This window comes from Pipistrellus hanaki, assembly GCF_964339955.1.
Source record: "Pipistrellus hanaki genome assembly, chromosome: 18".
NCBI classification, from domain to species: domain Eukaryota; kingdom Metazoa; phylum Chordata; class Mammalia; order Chiroptera; family Vespertilionidae; genus Pipistrellus; species Pipistrellus hanaki.
Window position 1 is genome coordinate 7,954,747 of NC_140520.1, and position 16,537 is coordinate 7,971,283.

The following is a 16,537-nucleotide window of genomic DNA, read 5'->3' on the forward strand; positions in this document are numbered from 1 at the left end:
CCAAGAATGCGCTCGGTGATGACTGGGGAGATTGAGGGGATTAGGGAAAGCAGAGAAACAAAGCTTGATTTATCGCAGCTGCAGCGTGGGTGTGGTCCTCCCCATCTCTCTGTTCCAATTCCCAACACACCTCTCACCAGGTTCACGGCCAGTACAATAGGGTCATTGTGAGGTGGGCAGGTGAGGCGAGTCACCAGGTCTTCCCGAGGTGAGGTGGGCAGGAGAGCCTCTCAGCCATCACCGGGGCTGGGCCTAGAACTGCTGGTGCAATGCCCAGCTTCATGATCCTTTATATATTTGCATGACTATATATTTTATTTACAAATTTTCTATTGGCTTCTTTTTCTCTCTTCCTCTACTCCTGTTCTTGTTTTATGTATCCTATTTCTTGTATTTATCTGAACATTTTAAAGATACATCCAAGTCCATTGCAGATTGCTCTCTTGTTACCTGGGTGCAGTCTCCCACCTGTTGCATTTACTGATGGTCCCTCATGAGAGGTGTAATGTTTGTCTGTGAGCCCATCTTATTTTAAAATTCATTTTTATTGTTGAAAGTATCACAGATGTCCGCTTGGTTTTTTTCTCCCCCATGAGCCTCTTCTCTGTCCCCATCCTCGCCCCTCCTAAAGCCTTTGCCACACTATTGTCTGTGTCCATTCAGTTCTCCTTCCCTCCATTGAGAAAGTAAGCTCCGTGAAGGTGGGACCTTGTCTGTCTTGCTGACTGTATCCCCAGAGCTATGTCAATGCCTGTAGTAGGGGTAGATATTTAATGAGTGAGTGATGACAAGTGACTTCTCTCCATCGGTCTCAGTAATTTAGAGGTGGTTCCGGTTGGTGTCCTTAGTCATATTATGAATATACCCAAGATGCATTTCTACTATGTACCGTGCTGTTTCCAGTAACTGCTTTAGTCAATTCATTTTACGTTCCTCCCACGCTTCTCCCTCCCTTACACAAACTTACTCTCCAGTGTGTGTTTTAAAAAACATGTTTTATTACTACCAGCAGGATCGGCCTGCATGGGGGGGCAGGGCCGCTGGGCTCAGGCGTGTGTGGTCTGTGAGAAAAGGATGATGACGGGGAAGCCGGAAGGAAAGGGGCTGGGGCTGGAGGCCAGCTCCAAGGGTCTTCAGACAAACTTCTGGGAACGCTTAAAGGTATCGTGGCAAGCTACCGCCAAGCCACCGATGAGATTAAGAAATTCTTGGAAATCCAGCTGCCCATCGGCATTGAGGTCCAACTTCTTCATCATGCGGTCAAGGACACCGGGGTCCTTCTGGTTCTGCAGAGGCAATAATAACAGTAATATTCATCGTATCTTTAGGAATAGCTCAAGATAGCATAGAAGCCTTAACTGCTTTAAATGGATTATGTACATATATACGGGGGTTCTCTAAGTATCCAAAATGCTTTCAGATGAGTTGCCAACATTTTATTCTTGCAAAAGTAGGGGCTCTCGTATTCCCACTACCCAGACACGGATCAGAGGTACTGGCTAAGGGGAAGACCTGAGACTTGAACCCAGGTTTTCTGGCTCCTAGTCCAGGGTACTTCATGTGACAATGAGGGGTTACTCAGTTTTATAAAAACAGTGGAACTCTTTTTCCCCCCTATGTGTTCCATTCGACTCCAATATACAAACTCTATAAAAGTAGAGTGATTTGAAGTGGAAATGGATGCCCTGTTTATCAGCCTTATCTCCCACTCATCCAACCCCCCAACACATGCACACACAGCCACTGGTTCTACATGGCTACTTAAGTGAACTACATTAGAAAGTCAACAGGCACAGGTGGCCAATGGCTACCATATCAAACAGTGCAGATATATAACTTAAAAAAAAAAAAAAAAACATTGGAGAAGGGTCCATTGGACAGGACTGCTCTAGAGACTTTGGAATAGAGTAATAAAATTAGAAATCTTTTCTATGAGGCTATTTACCATTTTGTAAGCTCTTTTCCCTAAGTCAGTGGTCGGCAAACTCATTAGTCCACAGAGCCAAATATCAATAGTACAACGATTGAAATTTCTTTTGAGAGCCACAGTTTTTAAACTTCAACTTCTTTTAACGCCACTTCTTCCAAATAGACTCGCCCAGGCTATGGTGTTTTGTGGAAGAGCCACACTCAAGGGGCCAAAGAGCCACATGTGGCTCGCGAGCTGTAATTTGCCGACCACTGCCCTAAATGGTAGGGAAGTGCTCCCTCTGTCAGGTAATTTGATAACTTTGATCTTGAAAACACATCTTATTCAAAGGAAAAGAGAGAGCAGAACCTTGACTTGTCATTCAGAGCTCAGGCTGAGGCCTCGGAGCTCAGCCTGGGCTGCTATGTGGACCCCCAGCTTGGAGTGAATGAAAAGGAGGCAGGAGTGTGGGGCGGGGGCTAACTGGACCTTCCTTCCTGGCCAGTCTGCAGTCTTGTTTCCTGCTCTGGGTAGCCTGGGGGGTGAGGGCTGGGACCTGTACCTTTGTGAAGGCAGCCAGTTCCGTTTTCATGAAGGTGAGGAACTCCGTCTTGGAGAGGGTGAAGCTGTTACTGTCCTTCCCGGCGTACCTCTGGAAGACGGCAATCAGGGACTCGATGCACCGCTCGGTCTCAGTAGGGCTGGCCATTTTTGTCTTAGGAGAGAGAGGAAAAAAAATCAGGGCTTAGACGAGGGCAATGCATCAAGGACCGGAAGCTGGAGAACACTCCAGAGAATCTCATCTCTTCATTTTGGGTCAAAGCAGTTCCTAAAGGACCGGGTCGTTTTTTAGGGGGCTGAGGGGCCTAAGACAAGCACAGAAAGTTACATCCTGTAAGCTCCCCCCAACCAACACACACATCATGTCATGGTATTCCAGGTGAAATACAGTGAGAGGAAGTATGGAGCATGTGGGTAAGCATGAAAGCAGTAGGCTGCCAAGATGAGAGGAAGGGTAACAGGATCTACTGGTACCTTTGGAACACGTGGGTAAATATATATATTTATTTATATACAAATTCATGTGCATCTCAAGCATTGCGTACAGATTTAAACATGTCCTGTTTTCCAGTCTACTGGGATGAACGGAATGGCAGTTCTTTGTAAAGCAATACTGAATTCCTGGGACGCATGCATTTCTAGTTGAAAACTAAAAGCTATTATTGTGTGTGGGGTGAGAGATCTGAGAATTCTTTTGGATGTTCAAAAGCATCTTTCATATTTTATTTTATTTATTATTATTTTTTTAAAATCCTTACCCCATGATATGATTAGAGAGAGGAAGGTTGGGGAGGGGGGCAGGAAGGGGGAGGGAAAGAGAAGAAGAAACATTAATTGGTTGCCTTCTATATGTGCCCCGAATGGGGACTGAACCACAACCCAGACTTGTGCCCTGACTGGGAATCCAACTGGCATCCTTGTGGGGCACAAAAGATGCTCAACCAACTGAGTCACTCCAGCTGGGCAGCAACCGTGTCTTTTACACGTGAGGAAATGGAGGCATGAGAAGGGCATAGCAGAGTCATCCCTGGAATTTGTCCTCCAGATCTCTTTCTGCAGCCCTCAGCCTTTGCTCCTGCTACTTCCAAATGTCATGAATTCCCACAGGAATGACTGGTAGGACTTCTCTGGCTACTTCAAACCAGGAAGGTTGACATGGGGCTCTCAGATGGCTGCTCACACAGACCCCAGGCCTTCTACAGAGCTGAACCACGGCTGAGGTTGCAGATTCAAAGCCTGTGCTGGGCTCTGCTTTCCCTTCAAGTACACTCTGTCCTGCTCAGTGTGCCCATCATGCTAGTGGGCACCTCAGGGCCCCAGAAGTGAGGAACTGCTGGGCTCCCCCTAGTGGATAAGAGCAGCAACTGCAGACTTCCTGGAACACTGGCGGGACCACACCTTTCCTCTGAGGCTTTATCTGGGGCTTTCATAAGCGTCTACGTGTGGATGGTGACTTTCCCTGAGTTGTACTTCCTGGAGCCCAGAGGTGGAGGCTTTCAGGCCCCATAATTAATGAGCTAGAGATGGATCAGAGCCCTGAGGCTGTGGTGGCTGAGGTCTCCCTCCCTCCTTCCTGTAGGCTTTTCCTTTCCCAGTCTCTCTACTAGGAGATGCTTTACCGCCAGCCAGGTGCCTGCTGCCCACTGGTCTGGGAGAATCTATGAAGCCCTTCCAAAGGCGAGTTCTAAAGCCCTTCCAGAGGCGGACTCTTTCCCAACAGTCACGCTTTTTCTTAAGGAGAGAAAAGTGTTGGAAGGTTCAGGGTTTGGGGGAGAAACACAATGGCATAACCTAGAAACATGTGTTTGCACGACAGCTTCTTTTTTTTTTAAATCAGGACTCCTAGTAAAACAAACGCACTGTCTTACTAATGTGTCAGATGACCAGAACGAGATCGGCTAGGAACAAGACTGGCTAGGAGCGTGTGCCAGATGGAGTAGAAGGTTCCAGACCAAGGGGCAAGGGACTGGGGACCTTTTTATAGGCCCACAGAGGCTCCCTCTGCTCCGTTTCCTTGTGGAATTCTGATTGCGTTGCTTTTCCAGTTTTTAAAGTGGCTTCTGCTTTACTCCCCTCCTCCCCCCTTAACACTGTTCTTGACTGCAGGAATTTGTACTATTTTTGTCCTCTTGAAAACTTGCTATCAGCCACAGGGAGAAACCTCGTTTCTCCTCAGGGGGTAATTTTCCAGAGCAAAGGCAAGCAACACCACGATCACATTACTGACGTGGAATTGTGAAATCTGTGGAGCTGGAGGGGGGTCGGAGACAGTGCTCAGGGCAGGGTGGTTGCTGGAAGGGAGGAGAGCAGGTCTCCTGCCCGGAGGCCAGCACTCCACACAGCTCACGGCATCCTCAGAGTCATATTTGGTGGGAACTATGACAGGGGCAGAATTTTAACAATGCAAACCGACCCTCAACATTTGAGACAAAAAAAAAAGAATGTGAAGAAGTAACACTTGAAAGAAGACTCAAGTACTGAAGTTCTCATTCTTAACCAACACCACCCCCCTTTCCTTCCGAGGACCCCTGGGGGCACCCCCTTCCTCCTCCAGGTTTCCCCTCCTGCTGGTGCTGGCTCTGCCTCTCCAGGTTCCCATGGGACTTCTGTCCGTGGCTGCATGGGAAGGAGAAGAGGAAAGGAGTGGGTGGGGGCCCAGATTGACACCCTGGAGCAGGGGTTGGCCAACGTGCTTTGTACACGGCCGGATGGTAAGTATCAGGGCTCCTGACTCCGCTTTGGTAACGGACCAGCAACCACAGGGACAACTCCTAATGCATGGGCGTGGCCACGCGCCAAATAAAACTTAATTTGTGGATGCTGACGTTGGATGTTCATATACTTTTCACGTATCACCAAGTATTATTCTTCCTTTGATTTTTTTCTCTCAACCATTTAAAAAGGCAAAGCCTACTAGTAGCTGGCGACGGGAACAGAAACCCCATTGGGTCCCTGGGGGGGAAGTTTGCCCACCTCCCTGCACCAAAGAGGAGGCAGGTTCTGGAGGTGGCTTCATTGCACAGCTAGAGGAGTCAAGGATTCAAGGTGGGGGTGGCAGGAGCTAAGGGGGCACACAGGTGGCGCAGTGAGCGCCTAAAAGAAGGTGGAGGGAGGAAAAAAGAAGGAAGGGAGGGGCTTAGCTGGGTAGGGCTCCTTCCACATTCTTGGCTGAGGTTCCGCTACGGGGACGGGCTTGCTTCCGTCTCTGTCCTGGCCTTTTGCCTTGAGTTACCGAAACTTGGATTTTCCCAGGGTTCCGACGGCTGTTCTGAAATGGGCCCTTCCTGGTCCCCTGGAACAGCCGCTCACGGAACCCACCCCGGTCTGCGATGTGGCTCCCGGCTCTGGGATCCCGAGGGCCGCAGCCCCAGCAGGACCCCCGCCCCTCCCGGCCGGTGGGACCCGAGCAGCCGCCGCCCGGCTGGCTGTGTATCCCCACCCCTCAGCCAGAGCCCCGTCTTCCCCCGGAGAACAAAGCATCTGGGGGGCCAGCCCCGGGCTGTGACTCCGGGCAGACCGTTAGGGCTGTCCCCCTTCCGTCCTCTCTCCTCGGTTCCCTGCCACGTCCACACAGAACCCACAGACCCAGCCCGGGGGGAAGGATGGCTTTTTTTCCTTTTGATTTCAGAGGAAGAGACATAAAAGCGTCGGGCTTACCGTGTCGAAGTGGAGCGAGGGCAGCGGCTGTGAGCGGGAAGCGGTAAGGCGAGCTCTGGGCTGGGGCCCCGGGTCCAGCCCGGTCCCCGCCGGTCCCCGCCCCGAGCGGCCTGACTCACTGCTCCCGCCCCGCCCCTCCCCGGCCCCGCCGTGCAGATCCGGACTTGTCCGCCCCACGCACACAGGAAGCCCATCTGAGCCTCCCACAAGCTCGCTCTCTGCTTGCCCTGTGATCCTTGGGCCTTTTTCACTTTTTTTTTGCATTAGAAGCTGTACCGGCCATGTCCGTGGGAGGGTCTTTTCCTTGGAGGAACTCCTCCTGTCCCTCCAGGCCGGGTGCCCAGAAAGACCCCGGTGAAATCAGGCGGCTCGGGGCGTGGCCCGCTTTGCAGAGCAGAAGCTCCCTGGAAGCGGGGCGTCCGAGGACCGTTAGCAGAGCGGGGATGCGTGCCCAGTGGGGCACCTCGCTCTTCAGCTTCTCTTCAAACTGGTAGCCGTTTAACAATCACAAACTTCAAACCCCATACAAACGGACCCAGCCCCAAGGCCTGTGTGTTTGAGTGCCCGCCCTCTCTCTCATTAGACAAGCCATTTCCTAATTCTGAGCTGTGGTTTTCTCAAGGGTAAATTGGGGATGATAATTAAGGAGATCATAAACTCAAAAGGGCCCTTTACATGGTGAGTGTCACAGAGCGCGAATGACTACCCGTGGCATTGCTGTGGGTTCCGCAAAATGTGCCTTGTACACTGTGCTCAGCTGATGCTGGGTGTCAGGAACCCTCTAACCAGCAGTTCTCAACCTTCCTAATACTGGGACCCTTTAATACAGCTCCTCCTGTGGTGGTGACCCCCGACCATAGCATTTTTTTCGTTGCTACTTCATAACTGTAATTTTGCTGCTGTTATGAATCGTAATGTAAACATCTGCGTTTTCCGATGGTCTTAGGCTCTACAGCAGCGGTTGAGATTGAGAACTGCAAGCAGGGTTGCCTAAGACCATCGGAAAACACAGATATTTACATTATGATTCATTAACAGCAGCAAAAGTACAGTTATGAAGTAACAATGAAAATAATGTTATGTGGTTGGTGGTCACCACCACATGAGGAGCGGTATTAAAGGGTCGAGGCATTAGGAAGGTTGAGAGCCACTGCAAGCCCGTCCCTCCTCTCACTTCCCATCGCCTCTGTCCTCGCAGCCGCCCTCATTCCTTCCCTCACCTTTGAGATGGCATCTTCCGAGCAGCCAGAGTCCCTGGGCAAGCAGGTTGGGGCTGTTTCCACTGTTGGCTCTCCTCCACTGTCTTCCCAATTTATTTATTTGTTTTGGAAATGTGTATTTATTGATTTGAAAGAGAGAAAGGAAGTGGGGGTAGAGAGAGACACCTCGACTTGTTGCTCCACTCACTTATGCATTCATTGTTTGCTTCTTGTATGTGTCCTGACTGGGGATCAAACCTGCAATCTACATGATCTGGACAGTGCTCTAACCACTGATCCACCCAGCCAGGACCACACTTAGTTTTCTCTATGTTTTCCCAGATATCTTTCCCGCCGATGGTTGGGAAACAGTCAAGTCCTCCTCAGAGTTGTTTTCCGGTCCTTAACTGTTGTTTCGCAGTTGAGACTTTTTCTCTTTCCCAATGAGCCACAGGAAATTATCACATGGCACGTTACATTTCCACTCCCGAAAGGCCACACACTCTCAGATCCGTGTCCAATCTGTTGTGATCCGAATGTGTCGACAAAATATTCTGGGTGGCTCTGTATTGCTTAATCTTCGTCTACATTCTTCATCTTGGAATTCAAGGTCCTTGTGGTGTGATCCCAGCTGCTTTTTTTCATTCTCTCCCTTCATTCGCTGTGAACAGGGTCACGTGGAACTTGTCACTGTTGCCTGTAAGCAGGGTTGACCTTTTAGCCAGTTCCCAATGGAAAGGCCACAGTAGTTGTGAAAATGTTGAAATTCTTCTCAGCCAGTTGCTGAGTGGCCTTTCTTCTTGCCTGAATCCCGAGTGCCATCGGTAAGAAGCCTTAGCCAGCCCTGCCCTCTCCTGAGCAAGGAACCCCCACAGCCAAGTAACGAGGGTCAGTTAATGCGTGGTGTGGTGAGGGCCTCTTGGACTTGCTGCAGCCATGCAGCCAGGCCACTATTCTGATTGGTCAGTGCTAGGTCATGTTTTGAACATCTTCCAGCCCCTAAGAGCCCCACAATTTCCCACCTATTTTTTTTTTTAATAGTCCTCCCCCAAGGATAAGTATTTTTTTAAATTAAATCTTTGTTGTTGATAGTATTACATAAGTATTATCTATGTTCCCCTCTCCTCCCATTGACCCCCTTCTAGCCCCGCTCCTGCCTCCCCCCACTGCCCAGGCCTTCACCACCCTATTGTCTGTGTCTATGGGTTATGCATATATGCATACAAGTTTTTTGGTTGCTTAATCCCTACCTACCTACCCTCTCCCGCCTTCCCTCTGAGATTCCGCAGTCTGTTCCATGCTTCTGTGTCTCTGGATCTATTTTGTTCATCAGTTTATTTTGTTCATTTAGGTTCTATATATGAGTGAGATCACGTGATACTTGTCTTTCTTCGACTGGCTTATTTCGCTTAGCATACATAATACTCTGTCATTCCATACTGTCTCAAAGAGTAAGAGATTGTTCTTTTCCACAACTGCATAGTATTCCATGGTATAACTATACAGAGCCAGGGAGTCTTTATAGTTTGGCATGTGAGAAAGAGCTCGTTGGATTTGTTTTTAACAAGTGGGAAAGTCACATTCATTTCACTAAACAGGCCTCTTTGCACAAAATCTGCTTAACGGTGTACCATATATTTACCAAAATGCCATGAATGAATTACTCTTCACTCTTTTTCTTATTTATGCAGAAATTGGCTTTTAGGCCCACAAGTTGCAGCCCCAAATGTATGTAACCTCTTCTGACCCACAGCCAGAAGGGGTCCAGTGGACCCGTGGTGGACACTGGCCACGTTTCCCCGCTTGAACCACAGACTGTGGGATGGACTCTTATCACAGTGTTTACACAACATTCAGCGGTGCTCTTGGTAGGAACTTCCATTACCCCTCCCCCATCAAACAAAACATTATTGTAGCAGTAACTCCTGCTTTGATCCCTCTGGGTTTTTATTATTTTAAGGTGTGGGGGGTGTTTCTCTCTTTTCTGAGTCCCGCACAGAAAAGGAAAACAGGTCAGGTTCCTGAGTGGAGGAGCTGGGAATTAAGAAATTAAAGAAAGAAAAATAGAAATAAAACGCAGAAACAAATTTAAAAGCTGGGAGCTGGGTGGGATGCCATCCTCTCTGATGGAGAGGCAGGACAATGACCACCCCTCACAGCGCATTTATTTTATACCCCCCAATACCAGTAACACCAAAACTTAGGATCAAAGGAGCTTATTTGCATTCTTAAGTAGGCCCTAGCATTCCTGTTGCTTGTCTGGATTTACATATCAGACCTGTCCCAGCCAACGCCTGGGCTGATATGAAGTCAGAACTGATAACATGTCCAGTCTTATTGGGGATGCATGATCCCAGGGCTTGGCTCTGCCTATCGCCCTGAGTTCAGCTGACGATAATTAAAGAAAATGCCCATGTGCCTTCCCAGGTGCTGTCTACATCAAGGCTTGTGTTACTCAGACCACTGAGGCACTCAGTTAAGTTTTTGTTGGGTGAATGGATGATTTTTATGCAGCAGAATCTTGGAGCTGATTCCCTTGGAGATCCAGGAACAGGGGCAGGGTAAGAACTTGGTTTCTTGGCTTTCCTCAAATACTCGCTCATCTGACAATTCAGCAGGGCCGCCAGGTCTTCCTGGGGCTTTCCTGCTGGCCCCTTCCGCCCTCACCCCGTCCAGGGGAGCTGACCACTGTCTCCTTAGTACCGTGCACGGAGGTCCTCGACTGGGTCGGGCAGCTATTTATCTGCACGTACATCTCTTTTTGCAGAGGCTGCCAGTTCCCTGAAGACAGAGGCCATATCTGACTTTTTCAAAATCTGCCACCCACAGCACAGTTTTGGCTTCCAATCTGTAAATCTCCCATGACTGTACATTTCAACCTTTCTGTTCTTCCTCTTTATGATCGTACCTATCCAACCAAGTGCTTCAACACTTTATAGTGAAGTGTTTGCCTTAGACATTGTAGATATGTCTATAGTATGCACATTTTAATTTTCTCTCTTTAAGGTAATTGTTATTACCTAAAAAGCAATACAGACTTATTATTTAAAAATTTCAAATATGCTGGAGCGAAAAGCAAAAGCTTCGTATCCCCTTAAACCCACAGGGCTTTGTCATTTATTGAATATTTTTTTTAATTTTTATTTTTTCTTAAAATATATTCTATTGATATTTTTACAGAGAGGAAGGGAGAGGGATAGTTAGAAACATCAATGAGAGAGAAACATAAATCAGCTGCCTCCTGCACACCTCCCACTAGGGAAGTGCCTGCAACCAAGGTACATGCCCTGGACCAGAATCGAACCTGGGACCCCTCAGTCCGTAGGCCGATGCTCTATCCACTGAGCCAAACTGGTTTTGGCAGAGTTAATAGTTTTTGATAGAAGACAAGTCACTTCTTAGGTCTGTGAATCAGCAAGTCTGCTGAGACAGAAAGCGTTGAACCGACACACAGGAGTTAAATGCTGTGGCACATTCTTGTGTTTCAGCCTAAGTTGGCAGCATCTCTGAAGCCTGTTACCTCAAATGTTGCTTTGGTTTCTGGCTGCTTCCTTCAGCCTCCCCCTCCTTATTTCCCTGCCCAGCCACAGCTCCCCTCCCTCCACAGAGAGTGGCTCACCCCTTCTCCGCCTCCACCCCCAGTAAAATTTCCCTCCGTTGCTTAGTCACCTCTTGCAAACAAACCCAGCCACGCCCAGGAACAGGATTTACCTGTTTCTCAGTTCCTCCCGCTGCTGAAACCCGCTGCGATGTGCCAATTATTACCCAGAGTGCCCGAGTGGCCTCCCCTTGTGGTTTGGTTGGCATTGTTTAGGGAAGAGAGAAAAGCAAATGCTCTTCTAGAGCAAGACGGTGTGAAGTTGAAGAGGGCAAATTTAAAACATGAAAGAAAGCAGGCTTAAGAGGCTCACAGTGGCCCTGACTGGTTTGGATAGAGTGTTGGCCTGAGGACTCAAGGGTCCCGGGTTCGATTCCAGTCAAGAGCAAGTACCTCGGTTGTGGGCACATCCCCAGTAGGAGGTGCTGATGGATGTTTCTCTCTCATTGATGTTTCTTACTCTCTATCCCTCTCCCTTCCTCTAAAAAAAATCAATAAAATATATTTTAAAAAGAGGCCCACAGTGTGGGGGATGGGAAGATTAATTCAATGCACCCTGTACCCCGTGCGTACCTGTGGGGGGTTGGGCATGAGTAGGGCCGGGTGCCTGCTTGGGCCTCCTGTTGTGGTCCCATGTGCCAGGAGGAGAGAGGGACCTCTCTGTACTTGTGTCCCTGGATTTTATTTCTTACGGAGAGTGACTCTGTCCCTCCCCTCTGGGTCAGGCTAGTCAGTAATGGATCTAGTTGTGGACAGAAAACCATTGTGGTTTTGATGGTCTCAGTGGAAAAAATGACGTTTGCTCCTGTAGGATTTGGGGCCTGGAGCGGGGTAGAAGCTCAGAGCCACTACCCAGGAAGTGACTCGGGGTTCTGCTTTTCTATCTTCAAGTGAAGTGAGTTCTGCTTTCCTATCTTCAAGGAGAGCTTGCCGGGAGGTCTGAGGGTGGGTCCCTGAGTAGAGCTGCTAAGGGCTCACAGGACCAAGCTGGGGGTGTGGTGTGGGTGTGGGTGGTGGTGGAGGTGATGGGGGTGGGGTGGTGGTTGGGGGAATTTGGGGCTGGGAGTGGGGTGAGAATAGGGTGAAGGGACAGGGGGTAGGGTGGGGTGGTGGGGCGGTAGGGACTGAGTGGAGTGGGGTGGGGAGGTGGTGGGGAGGTGATAGAGTGGTGGGGTGAGGTTGAATCTACCTCTGAAGGCTCTAGGTTCCACTTGATTTCTGACCTAGGACACCTTAGTAGCCAGAACTCTGATTTAGAGGTAGAATACCACCTGTTGGCACAGATATTTGGAGGCTACTAAAATGCCAGGAGGCCTTGTCTTGGGAAGCTGCCAGAGGGAAGTGCTGTCATGGTACCTCATCCCCACCCCCACCTTCATTGCCCACAGTCTCAGAAGGCAGCAGCCCCTGGGACTTCAGCTGTGGGGAGGACAGCAGGGGCTGACATTGCTGCAGGTGCAGGCTGGTGGGGGGAGGGTGGGGCAGACACTCCTCATTCATTTCCGGTTTCTCAACTGTGGAAGAACGTATGGAATTGCAGGGATTTTATGAGGCCTTAAACCTTCAGTATACCAGGAAAACTGATCATCAGCACTTACCATCTGGACCCAATACACCCCTCATCTATCATCTACCTATCTATCTTTGAATCATTTTATAATTTATGAAAGTAAAGACTAGAAATCTTACCATTTACAATAGTATGGATGGACCTCGAGGGTATTAGGCTAGGTGAAATAGATCAGCCAGAGAACGACAAATAGCATATGATCTCACTTATAGGTGGAATCAAAGGACAAAAGGAAGGAACAAAACAGAAACAGACCCATAGACACAGAGAACAGACTGATGGTTGTCAGAGGAAAGGGGTGTGTGGGGCTGGGTGAAAAAAGGAAAGGATTAGGAAGTACAAATTGGTAGTTACAAAACAGTCATGGGAAACAGAGTTAAATGAATAAATGGCAATCAATATGTGCCTATCTATGATTGCTTTAAATATAAGTGGCGTAAATGCTCCAGTCCAAAGATGTAGGGTAGCTGAATGGATAAGAAAGACCCTGTGTAGATATGCTGCCTAGAAGAGACCCAACTCAGAACGAAAGATGCCCACAGACTAAAAGTGAAGAGATGGAAATGATGACCCGTGAGCACTTTCTGAAATACAACCTCCATTACAGATGCACGTGAGAGGATAGAATCTTTCATCCATTTGAAGCTCCGTGAGGGAAAACAGGGTGTAACCTCACTGTAAGCCCCTGGGCCAGGGCAGTGAGGTGGAGGTGGGTCCTTTCCCCAGTCCCTGTTTCCTAAAGATGCATCTACTTGGGACTTCGCAGTCAATTCACCACAAGGTGGCGAACAAGCCCCAGGCATGAGGTTCTGAGGCCCACACACCTCCCCGGTTCTGGATGGCCCCTTCATGACCTGCTGTAAATGTGGGTAAAGACACAGACTCCATGGAACATCTGGAGGAGGGCGTGATCCCAAATATGGAGAGAACTTAGGATTCATTCATTAGGGTAACACCTATGGAGTGAGTGCTTACAGTTGGCTGGATGTAGGGAATGTGGGTGGAGAATAAGACAGAGACAGCGTTTGTGGTCGAGTGGAGTTAGCATAACTAGTGTGGTCTGTGAAAAAGGAAAGCTCCCTGCAGTGCCCATGGTCGTGGCACCGATGGCAGGAGACCGCCAGGTCATTTCACGGTGTCAGCTTTCTGGCTGCAGGTCCCCAAAGAAAACATCAGTTATCTGGTCCTTCTGATAGGAAAGCAAGATGTCATCTTTTACATTTTTTTTTTTTTTTTTTTTTTTTATGAAGAAAGATAGCATTTTGTAGAATTAAATTTTAAAAGGAATGCCTCCCATGGGGCTTTATAAGAGCGCGCACCTCCTGGTGAAACGGACAAAGTTCTCGACAGCGTTTTGGTAACCAAACCAGGGGTGACGTTTACATGTCTCTCTGTGTCACGAAATAAAAGGAATGTTCCGGAATGACATAGACACACGCTCGAGTGCTTTGTGGGGCACTGGTTTCCAAGGGTTGATCCTCCCAGTCCTGCTGTCCTATTCAAAATCAATCATGAAGACAACACCATTTTCTCAGGCCCCTCAATTTAAATTAGATCTCTCTGTTGGTTTTTTTTCTCATAACACTTAGCATAGTTTGTAATTATGTATTAAACATTTTTTTAAAATGACTATCTTCTTTCATCCGACTGTATTCTCTATGAGGTGAAGAATTATATCTGTTGTGTTCATCATTATACACCCTGTATGTATAGTTCAGTAGCTGGTCAAATGTTGAATTAATAGATAAACAAAGTGCCTCCCAAGGATTTGATATGACCCTAGGCCCAAAATAGTAAACACACATGTACTGAGTACTTACTAATGCTAGGCGGTTTGCATATATTTCTTTTAAACAAACTTTTTATTCCTTTTAAACAAACTTTTTTCCCCGCTTTTAAACAAACTTTTCTTTATTCCTTCTAAATAAACTTTTTTTTTCCCCTTTTAAACAAACTGTTTAAAAGGAATAAATGGACCTGTGGGTTATTTATCTGTGTATGCTCCTATGGATATTTTTGACCATGCCTTTTGGTGCCTTTCTGTTGGGTTCTGTATCTGAGGTGGAATTACTTGGCCATAGGGTTTGCATATGCTCAGCTTCAGTAGATATTGCCCTATCAATCTCCAAAATAATTAATATATCAATTTATGCTCCTGCCATCAGTGTGAGAGTTCTACTTGCTCTTCCTCTTTGCACACTTGATATCATCACTTTTTAATTTCAGACACTTGATATGTCCTCACTGTGATTTATTTTGCATTTACCTAATATCTAATGAGATTGAGTGCCTTTTCATCAGCTTTTTTGATGTCCTCTTTTCTGAAGTGCCTATCATGTCTTTTACTTAATTTTTTTAATTTTTAATTTTTATTTTTAGAAATGTGTGTGTGTGTGTGTGTGTGTGTGTGTTTTGTTTTGTTTTTCTCATTGACTTACAAGCATTCTTCGTATATTCTGGGTACTAGTTTCATTTTTTTTAATTCTACATAATAACCCTGTGGTTTGTTATAATGATATTTTACACAGGCAGAGAGCTTAAGTTGGGGAAATAACACTCAAAGAACAATTAGTGAGTAGTACCAGCCAGTAAGCATTAATGTATTTATCTGGGCAGTACAGGCTAGGAATGTGATGTAGTCGTTAAAAGATCAGTGACTCGTGGGAAAAGGTAGGACTTAATCTAGGACTTTAAGGACAGGTATGATTGAGAAAGTAGAGAGGATTTTGAAACGCTTCTCAGGGAAGGTGAATCACAAATGCAAACTGTGGAGTTGGAAGTAATAATTCCGTGAACACCTTGGCTTTGAATAATTCTTTGCAGTACTTTAGAGTTGGATTCTTCATTAGGGCAAGGGCATGTCTTTTCCATTCACCAGGGCATGTCCAGTGCCCATCAGTGTCTTGCACATAGCAAGTGCTTAATGAATACGTTTAAATGAAATAATTGAGTGAAATTGGTCCCAACAATGTTCCCGCCAACATTGTGAGACAGGATTTAAATGATCAAGGTCAGGGTTAAAAGACAATTAGATGACTAATCTGATGCCCTCAGTAAGAGTTGTACATTTCTAAATTGTAATTAAAGGAATATTATAGAGAGTCTGATCAAGTTAGACGCAATGTGATATGTAGGAAAGTGGAGTCTGTCACAGAGAGGTCTTGAAACGAGAGATGAAACAATGACTTGCAAAATTCTCAAGTGATTAAATGAAGGAATTGACTGGAAGCAGGGGGACCAGCTAAGAGGCTATGACCATGATATTGGTACTTATTCACTAAACATTTATTGCCATGATAGCATATATCTGATGCTATGCTCCATACTAATGCAGAATAGCAAGACATGTAAGTGGTGAACCTTGCCATCAAGGAGCTTATGGTCTGAATGGAGAGCTAAGATAAACATACAAATAACTGTAATTCAAGGAAGAAAAAAGGCTTTAAGTAGAAACTATGGAGTTAAGGGAGGAGGACAACGACTGTTTTGTGGGGACCATCAGGAAAGGTTAAGGTAGTATTCTATAGCAGCATTGCTGCCTGCCTCTGCCTTCCTGCTCCCTTGGCCCTCACTATCATACTGGGATGATCTCATGTATTTATTGTTGCACTTGAAGTTTGGGTCTCCCCTCCCTCATTGGGTAAAGAGTACTTATTTGTTTTGTCACTGTTGTCCTTCTAATGCTTCACCCAGCATATGGAACTAGTATGGTTTTTCAATAAAATCTTGGGATGAATGAATGAAGTGGCATTAGAGTTGGATTCCATGGGACAAGCAAGATTTGGATAAAAATCTGTAGGAAGAAGGGAGAGACAATATTTTTAGGTGGAGGGAACTTGAAGTCATAGAGGGAGAATGAAAGCTGGATATAGAAGATGGGTTTAAACAAGAACCTATTGAGATCCTATAGTGAATTTATTATTCATGACCTTTGTTATTTTTATGGTCCCTGATATATATATTGCCAAATTGCTGGCCAAAAGGGATGTTTAGTTTATGCTCAAATATATGTTCTTCTTTTTGTGTGAATTGTCTCATGTCTC

General features: G+C 46.8%; 1 protein-coding gene across 1 annotated transcript; it reads right to left on the bottom strand.

Moving 5' to 3' along the window:
• Window positions 1–976: 976 nt before the first annotated feature.
• On the bottom strand, window positions 977–6,406 carry S100A11 (S100 calcium binding protein A11). The gene is made up of 3 exons (XM_084866562.1): window positions 6,128–6,406; window positions 2,472–2,624; window positions 977–1,286 (listed from the first exon to the last, which is right to left on the bottom strand). Exons 1-3 carry the CDS (start codon window positions 6,389–6,391, stop codon window positions 1,134–1,136), a joined length of 570 nt encoding a protein of 189 aa, XP_084722688.1. The 5' UTR covers window positions 6,392–6,406; the 3' UTR covers window positions 977–1,133.
• Window positions 6,407–16,537: the final 10,131 nt, after the last annotated feature.